This window comes from Mirounga angustirostris, unplaced genomic scaffold, assembly GCF_029215605.1.
Source record: "Mirounga angustirostris isolate CCGP_5_RB_7025 unplaced genomic scaffold, mMirAng1.0.hap1 SCAF_9, whole genome shotgun sequence".
Lineage (NCBI taxonomy): Eukaryota > Metazoa > Chordata > Mammalia > Carnivora > Phocidae > Mirounga > Mirounga angustirostris.
Window position 1 is genome coordinate 63,235,586 of NW_026991717.1, and position 18,497 is coordinate 63,254,082.

At 41.6% G+C, this 18,497-nt stretch overlaps 1 protein-coding gene across 12 annotated transcripts in view; it reads right to left on the reverse strand.

The window, feature by feature from the left end:
- Positions 1–18,497, reverse strand: part of EIF2AK4 (eukaryotic translation initiation factor 2 alpha kinase 4) — a 109,015-nt gene that overhangs the window by 58,603 nt on the left and 31,915 nt on the right. For 11 of the 12 annotated variants that reach the window (XR_010405060.1, XR_010405058.1, XR_010405059.1 and 8 more), the window contains 3 exons: positions 10,691–10,806; positions 7,131–7,288; positions 4,732–5,267 (listed from right to left, as the gene is read on the reverse strand). Coding sequence is in view for 9 of the 12 variants with exons in the window: in XM_045900373.3 (XP_045756329.1) it covers positions 4,732–5,267; positions 7,131–7,288; positions 10,691–10,806 (810 nt within the window). In the remaining 3 variants the exon portion in view is untranslated. The remainder of the gene's footprint in view (positions 1–4,731; positions 5,268–7,130; positions 7,289–10,690; positions 10,807–18,497) is intronic. The other variant, XM_064570693.1, reaches the window with a different exon arrangement.

An 18,497-nucleotide genomic window follows, 5' to 3' on the forward strand; every position in this document is an offset into this window, starting at 1 on the left:
CAACTTTCACTTATTTGTGGAACATAAAGAATAGCATGGAGGACAATAGAAGAAGGAAGGGAAAAATAAAGGAGGAAATCAGAGTGGGAGACGAGCCATGAGAGACTATGGACTCACACAGACAGACAAACAAACTGAGGGTTTTGGGGGGGGGGGTTAGCCTGCTGATGGGTATTAAAGAGGGCACGTATTGAATGGAGCACTGGGTGTTATACGCAAACAATGAATCATGGAACACTACATCAAAAACTAATGATGTGAGGCGCCTGGGTGGCTCAGTGGTTAAGCGTCTGCCTTCTGGCTCAGTTCATGATCCCAGGGTCCTGGGATCGAGTCCCGCATCGGGCTCCCTGCTCAGCGGGAAGCCTGCTTCTGCTTCTCCCTCTCCCTCTCCCACTCCCCCTGCTTGTGTTCCCTCTCTCGCTGTGTCTCCCTCTGTCAAATAAATAAATAAAATCTTAAAAAAAAAAACAACTAATGATGTACTGTATGGTGACTAACATAACATAAAAAAAAAAAAAAGCCAACCATCATTGTGAATTCTGTACTTATCACCTGTAGCTATAAAGTGGTGGCAGTAACTACCTTAAAGGGTAACATATTTTTTTATGTCAGCACTAAAATGCAAAGCACTCCTAATTTCATACCTTGAAAAGGACAAGATCACAATAAAAGCATTTGTGTAAGATACTGGTTTTTTCCCCTAAATTTAAGATTATTTTTAATTACATCAGTAAAACAAAAAAAGTACAAATATTAAAACATTACTGATTATGATAAAGTCTTTGACTAAATCCCCATCTCTCTCCAATTCCTCTCCTCTCCTTTAGTGTCTGTCATTCCAGACTTGTTTTACGCATTTAACACAGTCGTATAAAAGATAGTTTTGTTTTGTGGATATATTGTGGATATATATTTTTTTATGACATCATCTTATATTATCCTCAACTTGCTTTTTTCATTTGCTCATGTAAAAGGTTCTATACACAATTCCACTGGTGGAGGGCTGTGGGGGAGGGGGGCCACCAAGCAATTCTCGAACGCCAGCTGGGTGGGTATCCTACAATTCAACTCAATTCTGACACTACCTACCTGGAGATAGCATCAGATCCCACAGGTTGAGGGCTCATTCCTTTAAGACTGCCCCCCAACCCCTTGAAGATGCCAATCGCAACCTTGCTTTCAACCAACCAGCTAGAGACCAAAGATTCCAACAACCCCCTCCTTGGGTTCAACTGGTCTGCTACAGTGCTTCACAGAACTCAAAGGAACATTTTTTTTTTTTTACTAGATTACCAGTTTCGTATGAAAGAATACAGCTCAGGAACAGCCACCTGTTCCTGCAGAGAAATGCAGCATCTCTATGTGTTCACCAACTGGAAGCTCGCCAAACTCCATCCTTCTGGGTTTTTATGGAGGCTTCATTATATAGGCATGGTTGATTAAATCACTGGCTACTGGTGATCGATTCAATGTCCAGCCCTTCTCTTCACCCCACAGGTTGGGAAGTGGGACTGGAAGTTCCAGCTCCTCTCTATTCATGGGTCTCATGTCAGCTCTCCAGGCAACCAGCCCTGTTCCTCAGATGAGTTCCAAAACTCACCTCATTAACATAAAAAGAGGGAATGGTTTTAAGAGCTCGGTGCTGGCCAGGCACATGACAAAGCGTCATTAAGTCTGTGTCTCAGTTATGTCAACTGCAAAACGTTAGTAAGAATAGCAGATAGAGAACAAACTGAGGGGTGAAGGGGGTGTGTGGGGGATGGGCTAAATGGATGATGGGTATTAAGGAGGGCACTTGTGATGACCACTGGGTGTTACATATAAGCGATGAATCAGTAAATTCTATACCTGAAGCCAATACTACACTATATGTTAACTAACTGGAATTTAAATAAAAACTTAAAAAGAAAAAAGAAAAAAAAAAAGAAGGCATTGGGGTTTTTATTGGCCTCAAGTTTCCAAGCCAAAAAAAAAAGCTCTGTGCTTGAAACAGGGGTGAAGACCAAATATATTTATTATAAATCACAGTTATTACACCATGTGTCTTAGAGATCTTTCTAAGCCCAGTACTTCAAGATCTCTTTGAGCTTACCAGAACTTACTCACATTATATACACATTCTCCTATTGTTGGTCATTTAGATTATTTCCAGTTTTTCACTTGTACAAAACAACGCTGCAATGAACATCCGTATACACATCCTGTTGGGTTTCTGAAGTCCACTGTCACCATAACTCAACTGCGACAGTAATCAAGAAAATTTTAAAACCTACCTAGACTGGGGCGCCTGGGTGGCTCAGTTGGTTAAGCGACTGCCTTCGGCTCAGGTCATGATCCTGGGGTCCCTGGATCGAGTCCCGCATCGGGCTCTGTGCTCGGCAGGGAGCCTGCTTCTCCCTCTGACCCTCCCCCCTCTCATGTGCTCTCTCTCTCTCATTCTCTCTGTCTCAAATAAATAAATAAAATCTTTAAAAAAAAAAAAACCTACCTAGACTGAATTGTATCTTTAAGAGAAAATTTTATAAGCCACCAGGATCTCAGTTAAAAAGATGAAATTTTCCGAGCCCATCATCTTGGCACCAGAGTAGCTCTAAGCAGCAGAGGCAAATGTTACATCCAGCTCTGAAAAGGGATGAAATGCCTGGAACCTTCCCCGTCAGATGCACTGTCCTCTCTACGGAGGATGCCAGTGCGACCCAACACTGCCTCACCACAGGCCACTTTACAGGTGTGAGTGAGCTCACTTAATCCTCACAGCCACCTCGGGAGGTAGGCAGTGCTCTTATTATTAAACCACTAAATGAAATTATTAAATCAAAATGATCCATTTTACAAGGACAAACCTCAAGGTAGAGAGTTTAAGTACTCAGTGAGGAAGAGGTAAAGGTGGGACCTGGATCCAGCTGTCTGGCTCCAGACTGGGCTCTTTCCTATCGGAGACTGATATGAAGCAAAATCTTTCTCCAGAGGATATTCACCAAGAAGTAAAAAGACAACTACAAATGAAATGTTGTTACGCTTATGTTGTTCGTGAATGGTTTTCTTTCTTTTTTTTTTAACTGAGGCTGGACAGCAAAGGAAGTAAAATAATACTGTGCGGGCTCCTCCTTCACCAAGTCGTCCATCAAACCAATCTAGGATGAGAGGAATACACACAAAAATCTCAAGAACAACCATGTTAAACAGAGTACGAAATAGTGCTGATCTCAAGTTCAATACGCTTAGAGTGTTGAGCGATTCTCTAAGAAGAAAACTAGGAAAGTTTTAGCTACTGAGTCTGTCATTTTGCTGTTAAATGTGAGAGATACGTTGCACATAAACTTCCCAGTGTTGTTTTTTAAAAAATACATAATGCTATTTGCTCAATTACCCTTGACCCATAAAGGGCCGAAAGCAAAAGGTGACATTTTGAAGAATGAAATGAGTCTATCAATGGTTCTGTCACCATATTTCCATTGATGTCCTTTTAGCCAACCTCATCCTCAGGGTGCATTTAAATAAATATTTTCAAGTTCTATTGCATTTAAGAGAAATTGCAAAAGATTTCTTTAGAAATCTTAAGATGTTTATATACTTGGAGAACACAGTTTATAAAGAATCAAAGTTGGCCTCTTTCCATGACTGTACATCATGTCTGCTTCAGTTTTACACAGAAACTATCTTATTTAAACAGAAGTACAGTTACTTTCATTTGTAGGATGTAGATAATGTAGGAAGTGGATAAAAGTGAATGGCTGGGAAAAAGAAATAAAGTGAGAAACAAGACAGAGTGCTGGGAAGGGAAGAAACCAGGCCAGCTCAACTTCCACAGGAAAGCTGGACCAGGGGTGTGCCTGGAAAAACCCACAGTGAAGGGATCTTATTTCTCGTTTAACAGAGAAACTAAGAGAACCTCGGTCTGGCTTGGACAGGGCTGAGAGGCAGGGCTAAGCTGAAAAGCACTGAAGGGAAGGACCTGGACAAAAACTTTAGGCCTAGGTGAACCTTTCATAAGGATTCTCTCAAAGCAGTCAGACTTGGCTCTGCAATGAAATGTGCACCTGGAATTTACAGGTGTCGAAAATCCTATGGCTCGTGCGAGGAAGTCACTGCACTCGATCACCTGGCTGAATGAGACATTGTTAATGAAGAACGGTTAAGAAGGGGGAGAATTGTGATTCTCCTAACGCTGTTTTTAAATAGGAGGCCTTGTCTTTGACCCCTTAGGGGCCAGCAGCTGAGGTAGATAGAGACGGTCTTCCATTTGGAATACCTGGGGCATTTCTCCCTGTTAACTTCCTAGATATACCAGGCACTCCCCAAAAGCAGTCTGAAAATCTACTACGAAGCCCAAGTGAATTTAGGAGAATGTGCAAGAAGGGAATGAAAATGGTAAGCAAGAAATCAGAACCTATGCGGCTAAGAAAGGGTTGGAAGAACAAAGAATAAACTCCAATCCTGTTCCTCGCTTTTCATCTTAAACACATCACTTAGATGCTGAGCACATTCAAGCACAATTACAAGTTCAGGAGTAGGGGCGCCTGGGTGGCTCAGTTGGTTAAGCATCTGCCTCGGGCTCAGGTCATGATCTCGGGGTCCTGCGATCACACTTAGCAGGGAATCTGTCTCTCCTTCTGCCCCTCCCCCTGCTCATGCTCCCTCCCTCTCTCTTTCAAATAAATAAAATCTTAAAAAAAAAAAAAAGTTCAGGAGTAAAGTGCAATCAGAGAGAATCTCAATGATACTCACTTCTTCAGAAAATCTTGAAAGTCAGCTGGTAAGTCACGAGGGATGGTCACGGGGTACTCTCCACATTCTTGTCCTTGGCTGAGGAAGAGCAGCAGAAGGCCAAGACACCAAACATCCCCTTTCTTGCCCGTTTTATAAGGCAGGGCACTGTCACTAAAGCTAACTCGGCTTTGTTCAAACACGTCCTCCTTGCAAATGTCTGCTAGGCGCTTAGAAATGCTGTAGTCCGTGATCTTGACATTGCCGTCTGCATCCACCAGGATATTTGATGCACGCAGCACCTTGTGTACCACATCATTGCTGTGCAAATACTCAAGGCCCGACAAGAGCTGGGCTGTGTACCTGCGGAGCTGATGCACGGGGATGGGGCCTGAGTGGCTCAGGTGTGCAGCGAGGGAGACACCATTGATGTGCTCTGATAAAATGTCCACCACGATGGAGTCATCATGCTCTTTGAGATTCATTGCAAAGTAGCGTACTACATTTGGATGGCTCAATTTTACCAGTGAGCTGAATTCCGTTTCTGCCCCTTGAATCTGATAAGGAAAAACACCACTAAGATAATATTGCATTGATCAGCATTAACTGGTATTTCATTTCAAAGGTAAAATATTTAATAGAAAAAAACAAAATATTTAATAGAAAATGTACTTTCAAAGGAGAAGGAATATGTTCTGAACTATAACCTCCCCTAAATTATAAGGCCAACCTAACAGTTCATAAAGATGAAAGCAATTTAATTAATTCTCCACTTCTGTGATCTCAAAATCTAGTGTACAAATACTATAAAATTAGTGAACAGCTTTTTTTTTTTAAAGATTTTATTTATTTGGGAGAGAGGGAGTGTGCAAGAGAGCACAAGCAGGGGGAGCAGCAGAGGGAGAAGGAGAAGCAGACTCCCCAATGAGCAGGGAGCCCAATGCGGGGCTCAATGCCAGGGCCCCAGGATTATGACCTGAGCAGAAGGCAGACACTTAACTGACTGAGCCACCCAGGCGCCCCAAAATTAACCAGTTTTCTCTATTTTTTTAAATAGGCTCCATGCTCAGCACGGAGCCCAATATGGGGCTTGAACTCAAGACCCTGAAATCAAGACCTGAGACTAAGAGTCAGACACTTAACCCACTGAGCTACCCAGGTGCTCAGGTGAACAGCTTTTAAAAGCAATTTCTCTTGCCATAAGGCCAGCAGAAAAAAAGGGAAAAAAAAAATATTAATTTTTAAAAAAACGTTTCCTGATCAGGCTGCCTGGCTGGCTCAGTCGGCACAGCATGTAGTCTTGATTTGGGGGTTTTGGGTTCAAGCTCCACGTTGGGTGTAGGAATTACTTAAAAATAATTTTAGGGGCGCCTGGGTGGCTCAGTTGGTTGGGCGACTGCCTTCGGCTCAGGTCATGATCCTGGAGTCCCTGGATCGAGTCCCACATCAGGCTCCCTGCTCGGCAGGGAGTCTGCTTCTCCCTCTGACCCTCCCCCCTCTCATGTGCTCGCTCTCATTCTCTCTCTCTCAAATAAATAAATAAAATCTTTAAAAAAATAATAATAATTTTAAAAAGTTTTTAAAAAAAAGTCTTTCTGATTATAAAGCATCAACGTCAACCTTTTTAGTAAGTACTAACACAAAAGAAGAAACCGCACAAATTACCTATATGGTCACTACCAAAAGACAACCATTATGATTTCAGTGCCTTTACTTCCAGTTTTTTCATCATAAATACACATGTCTAAACACAATGCTTTCCTACTGTTTTGTAACCTCTTTATGATGTAACTGTGCGATATGCAATGTTAAATGTTCTCCTTAAGCTCAGAATTATAAATTAACGTTCAAACTGTCTAGTCCCCTAAAATTCAGTTTTGATGCAAAGATTTCAAAAGATTGCAGAAAGCACGAGAATGAAGCTATTTAGCCCCAGCTGGGGACGGCTATTAATGCCATAACACGTGCAGACAACAAAGTCTGACCGTGTTTTGTGAGTGTTGTGAAAGGGGCAGCAAGGGGCTGAGAAACTTGGAGAAGAGGGCGGGTCCCCCACCATCCCCTCTGGTTAAACAGATCTCATACCATTCTGGATCATCTTTTTTTTTTTTTTTTTAAGTTTTTTTTTATTTATTCATTCAAGATACAGAGACACAGAAAGAGAGAGAGAATATGAGCAGGGGGAGAAGTAGAGGGAAGGGGAGAAGCAGGCCCCCCGCTGAGCAGGGAGCCCGATGCGGGGCTCGATCCCAGGACCCTGGGATCATGACCTGAGCCGAAGGCAGACACTCAACCATCTGAGCCACCCAGGTGCCCCCCGGATCATCTTTGCTAGCCAATCAAAGGCACAGCTCTTTCGTTCTGTCATCTCATCAAGTTCGAGGTGGGGCCTCTGCTCAAGGGCCACCTCGGATGCCCACCTGCTTTTTGCACTTATCAATCTTCTCCTTCTCTTGACTGGTAAGGAACAGACCCATTTTTTTCTGCCATCGAAGGACCCACTCATGCAACAAGACAAAATTGCCAGTGGCCGTTTCCAAAGCATTGTAAACTAATTTTCCAAGCGGCTCATCACTTCCTGCACATTGAAAGAAAATATAATGAAATCTCACTGGTCTATTTTCTGTGGGGGTAAAGAAAGAGGGGCTGTATCTTCACACATTCATTCAACAGTCGATACCATACGCTACCTATAAAAAATATGACTGCATGTAATACATGCTCTTTTGTGACCAAATTTTTTTTTTAATTTTTATTTATTTATTTGACAGAGAGAGACACAGTGAGAGAGGGAACACAAGCAGGGGGAGGGGGAGAGGGAGAAGCAGGCTTCCCACTGAGCAGGGAGAAGATGCGGAGTTCGATCCCAGGACTCTGGGACTATGACCCGAGCCGAAGGCAGACGCCTAACGAATGAGCCACCCAGGCGCCCCTTGTGACCAAATTTTTAATATTTGACAACATATTCTGAACCCTTTTTTTTTTTTATTCTGAACCCTTAAACATTAATTTTTATAAAGGGACAACAATCAACCATGAGATTTTAGTCTCAGATCAGTGTTTTCCTCTACCAGCCATTATTCACAATATTACTTTCATAACCGGTACACTCCTGATGATGATGCCTACCCTCACGGAGCTAAATACCAACTAAGGTGAAGGAATTTGGAAATGGGAGCACTCCATCAAGATTATTCCATCAATGTAGATTAGTATTAAAAACAAGTTTTAATAATTTGGAAATATGAATATATCAATGATCTTCTTACTACAAAATCTGAGTATGTTCAGCAAATACAAACTGGCCAATAGTTTGGGAGAAGGACCCAGAAATGACAGTTTAAATTTAAAGCTAGAAAGACACATTTATTTAGTGATAGGCATATGATTTCCACTTGTACTTGGGAGAGTAAAATTTCTGTAACACCAATTTTCATTAAAGACTATGATAGAAAATTACCAAAAAATTGGAAATGGAGAAAAATATCACCCATAATATCACCATTTTGTTTTCTCTTTCAGGTCCCTCTACTCTTTGATTCTAATTTACCAAATCATAGCAAGAAAACAGGGCTTCTCACCCTTGATGCTAGTGTCAATTACTCTAAAATCTTTTGTTGAAAAGGGCTGTCTTGTGCACTGCAGGACGTTTAGCGGCATCCCTGGTCTCTACCCACTGGATGCCAGGAGCACCCCTACCCTCGTCTTAACCACGGAAAATATGTCTGCACATCCACAAACGTCCCCCAGGGAACAAAACTGCCCCCAAATGAGAACCACTTTTATACAGTATTTTGTCTTTTTCTCTTAATATATAAGTAACAGTTTTCCATGATGCTACATTGGCTTCATAACAAAAAAATGTTCTAAAGAAATAACGGTAATTATTTTTTTCCATTTAAAAATGAAATGTAGGGGCGCCTGGGTGGCTCAGTCGGTTAAGCGGCTGCCTTCGGCTCAGGTCATGATCCCAGGGTCCTGGGATCGAGCCCCGCATCGGGCTCCCTGCTCAGCGGGGAGCCTGCTTCTCCCTCTCCCTCTGTCTGCCTCTCTGCCTACTTGTGCTCTCTCTCTATCTCTCTGTCAAATAAATACATAAATTCTTTAAAAAAAAAAAAAATGAGACATAACCTGTATTTATAAGACAGAGTGGTCTTAGCAAAAATACGTTGGAGAAATATGGCTGAATTAGCTCACCTAGACTTTTTAACTGAAAAGCAGTTTTTAACCTCATAGAAATGCTGGCAATTTAAGAAATTTTAATTAAAATGATCTGTTAACGTGAGTTACAAATTCCTGGCATTCTTAGCCTAAGGGGAAAAAACCTTGATGTGTGAAAATTCGACAACCAAAGGCAGCAACCTGTGGAATATGGGGTCTAAGTACTACACAAGGGGAGACACTTGATTTTAATGTTTATGGGATGGAATGTGATGTTATTTACAGAAAGCCTAATTAAATGTGTGCATTACATAGTACAATGTCTTGCAATATGTGTCTCCTTAATTGGAACCGGGTGGGTATCTCCTAATTGCTGACTGGAGGGTTGTTTTTGTATTGTAGCTTTGTTATCATCACCCTCCTCTTGTCACTTTTTTGTGAGGGGGGTAATAAAAGGGACAAAAGAACACACTGCAATGAGGTTAGAGGAAGTACGTTACCAGAAGATTTCTGACTGAGACTCTATTATATGCTAATGATCATTTGTACAGATAGTCTCTGTAAGTGCTTTATCCATCAGCTTTCTCTCTTTCTGTAACAGCTTTAAGTTGGAAAACAAATGTTAATTAGTTCATCTTTTATAAAAACATTTTGTAGAAAATCAGGACATATTTTAAAAATCAGACCTGTTGTGAGAAAGCAAAGTAAGTCATTTACTTGATGGTTTTGCATACCAGTGGGGATATGAGACCGAGGGAAGGTACAAAGCAGCTGGATTAATTTGCCTTCCTGGTTTCCCCATGTTACTGAACGTAGTGAGTTTTATGTTGCCAATTCAGGAGTCTGAAATGCCTGAGTCAAGGACAGTCTCAGGTCCGGGGTTGTGAGCCTGTTTAAATGGCTGCTTTGTCTCAGTACGGCACACCGTGTGTCCACATGGTCCTGTACCATTCAGGTTGCTTTCTGTCAGCCAAGGTTAAGTGTCCAGTTCATAGACTATTCAGATACTCAGTTTCTTCTCCCTCTTATCTGCTGCCTGCTCCCCGGCAACTCCCCTGCTAATTTGGATCTCCTTAAAGGGGATGGGAAAAGACACCAAAAGAAAGTAGATTCAATTTAGATCATCTGGCTGTTAGTTTTGGTAAGAATATTCATGGGACTGAAAATTAAATTTTGGAATTCACTACATACAAGTGATCCCTACACCAACTAGTGGCTGTATCTGTATGGCTGATAAAAGACATACATTTAGGGCAAAAGAGGTAGATATTGAAAACTTGATTTTAACATAAACAATTCAAATCACCATTGCTAAACCAGCTTTACTCCAAACAGCCATTAGTAGACAAAACTGCTAAATAAGACATAGAGAAAATAAAGTGGTTTTCCTGGTCAGGAATGCCAAGCAGGAAAATGCTATTCAGATGGATATCAACGTAAGAAAATCAGACTTGGTCATTAAAGATTACAGGCATTAGAACTCATTTTATTACACATATTTCATCAGCAATAGATGCGCATGCTGCAAAATTCTACTGATTCCTATTTCGACCACTTTGGTTTCAAAAAGCTTGACTAATTATAATAATGACAAATTTTAAATTATCTTTCAGCTAACAGTATTTCCAAAGGTTAAGTTTTTATTTCCATCTTACTGAAGGGGAAACCTGAGCAGTTTCTCATTCTGGTCATTAGGTAACGGGAACCAGAATGACTTACCGACTTAATAGTCCTCCCTGCATCAGACAATCTACCCCACTCCTTCATGATTAACTTTTCTTGTTTGAGTAATTTAAATCAATTTAACTAGTTTACTCACCAATGCACTTCCCTTTGTAAACCATGAGCTGATCAGGGCTCCCCACAGAGAAATACAGGACTTCACAAGAGCCAGGAGAATCTTCACTACTACATATAGAATACTGACGTTCTCGCCTTAAAAACAAATTTGGACAATGATACTTTTTTTTTTAACCTAAGATTAACACAGGAAATTCTTGCCGTTCCATTTTCTCCTGTTTACTAGCCCATTCACCATCTCTACTAGGAACTGAGTTGAAGTGTTAATGGAATCGTTAGCACCTCACTTCACTGAGGTCTTCTCCATATGAACTCTACAAACCCCTAACTCTGTATCTGTGCTGTCCAACAGGGGAGCTACTAGCCACATGTGGCTATTTAGATTTAACTAAAATGCAATGAAAAGTTCAGGGGCACCTGGGTGGCTCAGCTGGTTAAGCGTCTCATCTGCTTTTGGCTCAGGTCATGGTCCCAGGGTCCTGGGATCGAGCCCCACATCAGGCTCCTTGCTCAGCAGGGAGAAGCAGGCTCTTCTCCCTCTCCCACTCCCCCTGCTTGTGTTCCCTCTCTTGCTGTGTCTCTCTCTGTCAAGTAAATGAATAAAATCTTTAAAAAAAATAAAAGAAATTAAAAGTTTAGTTCTTCGACAGCAGTCAGTAGCCAAATTTTAGTACTCAATAGCCACAAGTGACTAGAGGCTACTCTATTGGACAGCACCAATAGGGGACACTTCCATCATCACAAAAGTTCTATAGCAGTGATTTAGCTCAGTCCCACCGTGATCCCACATTTCTGCATTCCCATACACTTGCACACCTGGAGAAAGCTGCAAATGGGGGTTCTGGAGCACTACAAATTCCTAGTCTCCAGTTGGGCCCCCAACCATTGCATGCTCTCATTCACTGTCCTACTTGTTTTTGGTAGATATGCTCTGCCATTCCCCTCTATGACTTCCCCACAACACTCAAAGCCCACCTTGTCCTTCCCTCTTCCCCATTTTCTTCTTTTTTTCTGAGTGAGAAGCAATAGCTGGGAAGCTAGATGATAATGCAAAAATAATCAGGGAATTATGAATATAAATACAATATAAATGAATAAATTGGCAAAAGTTGTAGGGAAAGAGGCAAAGGAGAGAGTTCCTGATGGTCAGGATTGGACACCTGTACAAAATGTTTTGATGAGGCACAGGGACAGATCTCTCGAAAGCAGCCCCTTCACTCTAAGCATGATCCTGCCTTCTACTTTCCCTCTTAACATGAAGCAATGGGCAGTGAAGCCCACACTTTCTATTCCACCTATAACATTTCTTGGCATCTGCACCATTCTTTCTTTTTCCCAGACTCTGAAGGACAGTGATCCTGTCCTCAGTTCCATTGCCTACAATCTCCTCTGTAATCTTGGTCCATCAGCTAGACCCTGTCTCCTGAACGTTCAGTATGACCCTCCATCTAGGCTCCAGCCCCTCAGACTATAGCTCTCTCCCAGGTCCACATTCCCCTTCCTCAATCCTGTGCTCCCACCCACTTTTTCAGTCATTAAGCGTCTGCCTTCAGCTCAGGTCATGATCCCAGGGTCCGAGCATCGGGCTCCCTGCTCGGCGGAAAGCCTGCTTCTCCCTCTCCCACTCCCCCTGCCTGTGTTCCCTCTCTCACTCTCTCTCTGTCAGAAAAATAAATAAAAACTTAAAAAAAAAAAAAAAAAAAGAACCTGGAAAATTGGGATTTAAAAAATAAATAAAAATAAAACTCTTTGTGAAACCAAGAGCACTCTAAAATTTATGGAGAAAAACATAAAGCAAAGGTTTAAAATGATACGGAGGCTTATTAACATAAATTATCCAAAAGCACCTCTATATCCACTCTATTCCCTCCAAAAGATGGTGTTAATAGACATTTTAGCCTATGTAATCTTTATGCTGTTTATAGTGTGTCAATGCTTGGTTTAACGGTGTTTTAGACTATTAATCACCGTATCACGACTATTAAGTACAAACACAATGAGAATGTTAAGAGTTCTGGTATGAAAAGATGTATCATTAGGACTGAAATAAAAATCAAGAGAATTTTAAAAGTGAAAGTATCAAGAAGACAACCAACGTGGTACAAACAGAATAGAATGTTTCACAGTAGTAATCATTCTGAAGGATAAAAAGTAAATCTCACAAAGTTTGAGGAGAAGGAATCAAGAAACAAAATCCAATGTCATCGATGTTTCCCTGTTTTCACCCAAGAAATGTATATATGCTGGGTGCTCATATTGTCTGTTTTGGACTCATCCAGAATTGAATGGATTAGAACAAGCTTTAGGAACCTAACTCACTCATGAGTAAAACAGCTTCTGAACAGCCATCCCAGGGGGCGCCAGGGTGGCTCAGTCAGTTAAGCATCGGACTTTTGATTTTGGCTCAGATCATGATCTCTGGGTTGTGAGGTTAAGCCTCAGGCTGGGCTCTGCACTGGGAGTGGAGCCTGCTTAAGATTCTCTCGCTCTCCTCCTCCCTCTGTTCCTCCCCCACTCCCTCTCTTAAAAAAAAAAAAAAAAAAAAGGAAAGAAAGAAAAGAAAAAAAGAAATAGCCATCCTAATGTAAACAAATGGAATCTAGCAGCAATAACACGGGTCTCATTGTCAAGGGTCTATTCTAGATTACGGAATGTTCACAAGGGGTTGTGGTTATCATTAGGAACATCACCCATGCTATCAGTTTTTCCAAATAGCTGTGGCAGTACGCAAAGATAAAGGGTGTTTTAAACAAGATTGCCAAATATTATTATTTTTTAAATTTTATTTATTTTAGAGAGAGAGAATGCAAGCAGGGGAGGAGCAGAGGGAGAGGGAGATAGTCTCCAGCAGACTCCTTGCTGAGCACAGAGCCCGATGCAGGGCTTGATCCCAGAAGCCTGAGATCATGACCTGAGCCAAAACCAAGAGTCGGACAGTTAACCAACTGCACCACCCAGGTGCCCTGAAAAGGTAACTGTTTTTAAAAGCCAAGTAGCAAGAAGAGAGGTGGCAATCTGTCAAAGGGGGACTTTAGAATTGGGCTCCCATCCAAAAGACTGCTCTGCCAACATAACCAAGGGTATAGATGACTGGGATGGGATAGAAAAGGGAGAATCTCACCTGAGACATATGGGGGGGATAGGACGGTCTCACCTTCCTGCCTAATTCACCCGGACGCCACAGAAAACTCTAGCTATTCATCCCTTGGTTTGAAACTCAGGGCAGCTTTGTGGACAGAAAGTTAGTAAGAATTCCCGATATTGTTTAAGTTGAGGTGAACTAGTCTATGCCCTCATGGAGCCAAGTAGAGGAACAGTGATCAATGGAGGATCACAGAGGAGGTTTGGAAAGATGTAGCAAGGATCCCCTCCTCTCCTACCCACATCTTTTATATACTTCAGTAGTTCCCTAGCTTTTTGGGGAAAATGGAGGGAATCCCACGTCTTACACACTTCATAATCTGTTCTCTGTAAGGATGAACAGCCAGCAGTTACCATACCTGGTTTTAGGATCAGGAAAACAAGCTAGGAGATGAGCCAATGTTGTTTGATGGTGGAGACAGGTGATGTCTCCTAGACTCTGGGCTACAATACACCCTAGTAACCTGCAAAGAAGGCGGCTATGAATCTGTGGGAAATAATTCTCTTCCATGAACTGCTTAGAGAGACTTTTTCTTTTTCCTTGGCTTCTCCTAAAAAATCTGAAGTACCTGTTTATGAGGCAGACTATCCCTGGGAAGAAGGCAGGGACTGGGAAGGACTGTGTCTGTACTTCACAAAAGGCAATCTGACACTGAATTGTATACCTGAACATGTTTAGTTTTATGCTATTTTTTTTTTTTAAGTCAATCCTTCAAGGGGGAAAAAAAGACAACTTGAAGGATACAGAAAATGAAGTTCTTCCACAAAAGCAATGACTCATCAGTGAAAAGCTGGGCCAAAGGGCCAGGTCCCTAGGGCACCAGGTTGGCTCAATCAGTGGAGTGTGCGACTCTCCGTGTCTTGGGGTTGTGAGCTTGAGCCCCATGTTGGGTGGAGAGACTGCTTAAAAATAAAATCTTCAAAAAAAAAAAAGACCAGGCCCTTGAGTATCAAGCCTTTCTTTCTACTAGAAGAGTGAATGGTTTTCTGTTCTCTCATTTTTTTTTTAAACAACAGAAACCTTTTGTTACTGGTTTTTTATATAACCCACAGAAAAAGAAAAGCAGAGTTGCCCTGGTTAAAGAGGCTGCAGACTCTAAAAGTGCCAAAAAGACAGTATCTGCCCTCCTTCCCATGGGCTCTCCCTTCTTCCCTCCCTTCATCAGATGTTTAGTGAGCACCTACTATGTGCCTGCCAGGCCCTGTTCCAGGTCCTGATGAAAACACAGATGAGGTCCTTGCTCTTGTGAACTTAGGCTCTCATGAAAGGAGAAAGACACTAAAAAAGCTAACAAATGAAGATGTTCAGCTAGTGGTTAAGTGCTATGCAGAAAAACAAAACAGGATTGGGGAAGAGGTGCCTAAGCAGGGAAATGGGGTCTCTGAGGTCACATATGAGGGGAGAACTGAAGGTAAAAGGGAGCCAGCCATGCCAAGTGCCAGTGGGACAGCATCCCAGGCAGGGATGAGCAGGGGCCCTGAGATGGGAAGGAGCCTGGTGTGCTCTAAGGATGAGAGATGAATGTGACTGCAACACACTGAGGGTGAGGACGAGGACAGGGAGGGATGGAGTGAGAGGCGAAAACCACTCCTCTACTATTGGTCCCAGGCTAGCCACTCTCTACTTGTACCCAGGAAGAACTTCCTGCACTGTGAATCCGATGAGATCTTATTCCTACGTAAAACCCCCCAAAGCTTCTCATTACACCTGAACTCCTGACCTGGCCAACAAAGCCCTCTGGGACCTACCCGTGCTTGCCCCATGCCCGCTACTTCTAGCCACACTGTTCTATTGTTTGATGAGCTTTGTGCATGACAAGCCAATACCAGCCTCCCGTCTTCTGCACCAGCCGCCCTCCAGCTCTGGCTGGCTCCTTCTCATCATCCAGCTCTGGTACCCCCCCTCCCAACCTAAAACCACTCTCCTCTAGCCACTCAAGATCCAATTGTGTACTCTTTCCTCCAAACTCCCAATCTAAAGTAGCCATCCAGCCTTTCCTCACCATAGCCTCTTCTTATTCTCTGTAGAGCACTAATCACTAGATGACATTTTCTTCTTTGCTTATGGACAGTCTCCTCCAACCAGAATATAAGCTCCATGAAGCCTGACTCCTTCTTGATCTTGTTTACTGAATGCCCAGGATTCAGAACAGTGTCTGGCATTTAGTAGGCACTCACTACCTATTGAATGAATGGACGAACATGGTTCTAGATGTTATTGCTTTTAGTCACAGCCAATTCAAATACTGCCCTCTTGACTACATTGATGACAAGGTCACCCCTACCAACTCTACTAAATGTATCCACTAACTGAAAGAACAAAATGGAACACTTTGCTTATTTCCTTTGGCTTTCCAACCACAAGAGACAATGAATAGCAAAGAAGAAGAATCAAAGAGTATATCATGAAGTACTTTGGTTCATCAAGGGCTTTCTGTTTCGTAACCAAAAAAGCAACTAAACTAAACTTTCTTAAAGAAAGATTTCCTTCCCTACTCAGTAGCCAACACAGTGGCAGAGTTCTATGCAGGTATGTGCAACAATTTTGGCAAATAATAGATGAAAACAATCTCTTTTCATATTTCTTCTGGATGCTCATGGAATACTGTTCTATCTAAGACATACAAATGTTATTCCACAAACATTATATAAAAGTTGTTTTACCTATGTCAAGGGGAGAGATTTTCCCATCCTCTCTTGAATAAACTTGCTAATATGATCTTTGATTTCAAAAGCAAGTCTAATCTCAGACCCAGTAACAGCCACAAAAATGGAAATGTTTAAACCTAAAAAAATTGCTTTTTGTATAGGCAGAAATACTTCTTAGCACTAATTGATTTCTGTTTCTAACACAATAGGAATTTGACAAATACTTCCTAGTGAATTACTCTGACAACTTCCAACTATGTTGCCTACTAGAAGCCCAGTTGCAAAAATACCCTAAACTGGTGTAAGGAGTTATAATCTTAAAATGGAATTGACGCCAGAAACAGTAGTCAAGAAAACATTTAGTCCACCTTGACAGTAGGTGGTTAACAATACCAAAATTACTTCTAAAGTGATTTTTTCTTTTTAAGGAGATAATTAGGGAACAAAATAACAAACAGGTAATTAGGGAAAGAACTGAAATGGTTCTTTCTTATAAATAATCTATATCCCGAAAATTTATGTAAGTCTTTTGTTGGTACCTAAAATGTTTCTTTTCACTGAAGGAAAGTATTAGTTTTAAGTGCTGCTTAGGTTCTCACAAGAGATAAACACATAAAGAAGCTGATTTATAATAACTACACTACTTAATCACCCATCTGCTCATAAATGGATTCTGCACTAAAATTCCTTCGTGCCCACAGGGGGTTACAACAAATAGAGAAGCTTCAGTCTTTAGTGGAAAAGGATGTGGAAGAAGAGGTAGTATCTTTCATGTGGTATCTGATGACAGGGAACAACCCCAGAATACCTCTGAAAATGGGGAAGCCCACTGTCCTCAGCTGTAATGGAGAGGGGCACCCTGGCAGCAAACTGGGGTTCCCATTCTCATGTAAAGGATCTTCTATACCTGTGCCCATTTTGGAATATCTGTGGTGGGACCTATAGAGTTATAGATTGAAAACACATACAGTGTGAAATTTCACTGGATGATGATTCTGATGGAAGAAAATTTTAAAAATCACTTACTCAATAGTTAGATCATTAAAAGTCAGATGGAACGGCATTGGAAGCAAGACTGTAAAGTGTCATAGGCCACTGCAAAGAGGAATGAGCTATAAAACTAGTTTAATTATGGGCGCCTGGGTGGCTCAGTTGGTTAAGCGACTGCCTTCGGCTCAGGTCATGATCCTGGAGTCCCGGGATCGAGTCCCGCATTGGGCTCCCTGCTCGGCAGGGAGTCTGCTTCTCCCTCTGGCCCTCCCCTCTCTCATGTGCTCTCTCTCTCATTCTCTCTGTCTCAAATAAATAAATAAAATCTTTAAAAAAAAAACTAGTTTAATTAAAGATAACTGGAATGAGTTGTTGGCATCACAATTAATATAATCATAAGTTATATTACAAAGCTGTAGTAATCAAAATAATATGGTACTGGTACAAAAACAAACACATAAATCAACAGAACAGAACAGAAAATCCAGAACAAAACCCATAATTATATGGTCAATTAATCTTTGACAAAGCAGGAAAGAATATCTAAAGGGAAGAAGACAGTCTCTTCAAAAAATGGTGTTAGGAAAACTGGACAGCTACACACAAAAGAATGAAATTGGACCACTTTCTTACACCATACACAAAAATAATTTCAAAATGGATTAAAGACCTAAATGTGATTCCTGAAATCATAAAAATCACAGGAGAGCTCACAGGCAGTAAGCTCTCTGACATCATCCGTAGCAACATTTTTCTGGACATGTCTCCTGAGGCAAAGGAAACAAAAGCAAAAATAAACTATTGGGGGACACGTGGGTGGCTCAGTCTGTTAAGTGTCTGCCTTTGGCTCTGGGATCAAGTCCTGCATCGGGCTCCTTGCTCAGCGGGGAGCCTGCTTCTCCCTCTGCCTGCCACTCCCCCTGCTTGTGCTCTCTCTCTCTCTGATAGATAAATAACAAAATTCAAAAAATAAAAAATAAAATAAAATAAAATAATTTTTAAAAAGATAAACTATTGGGACTACAACAAAAATAAAAAGCTTCTGC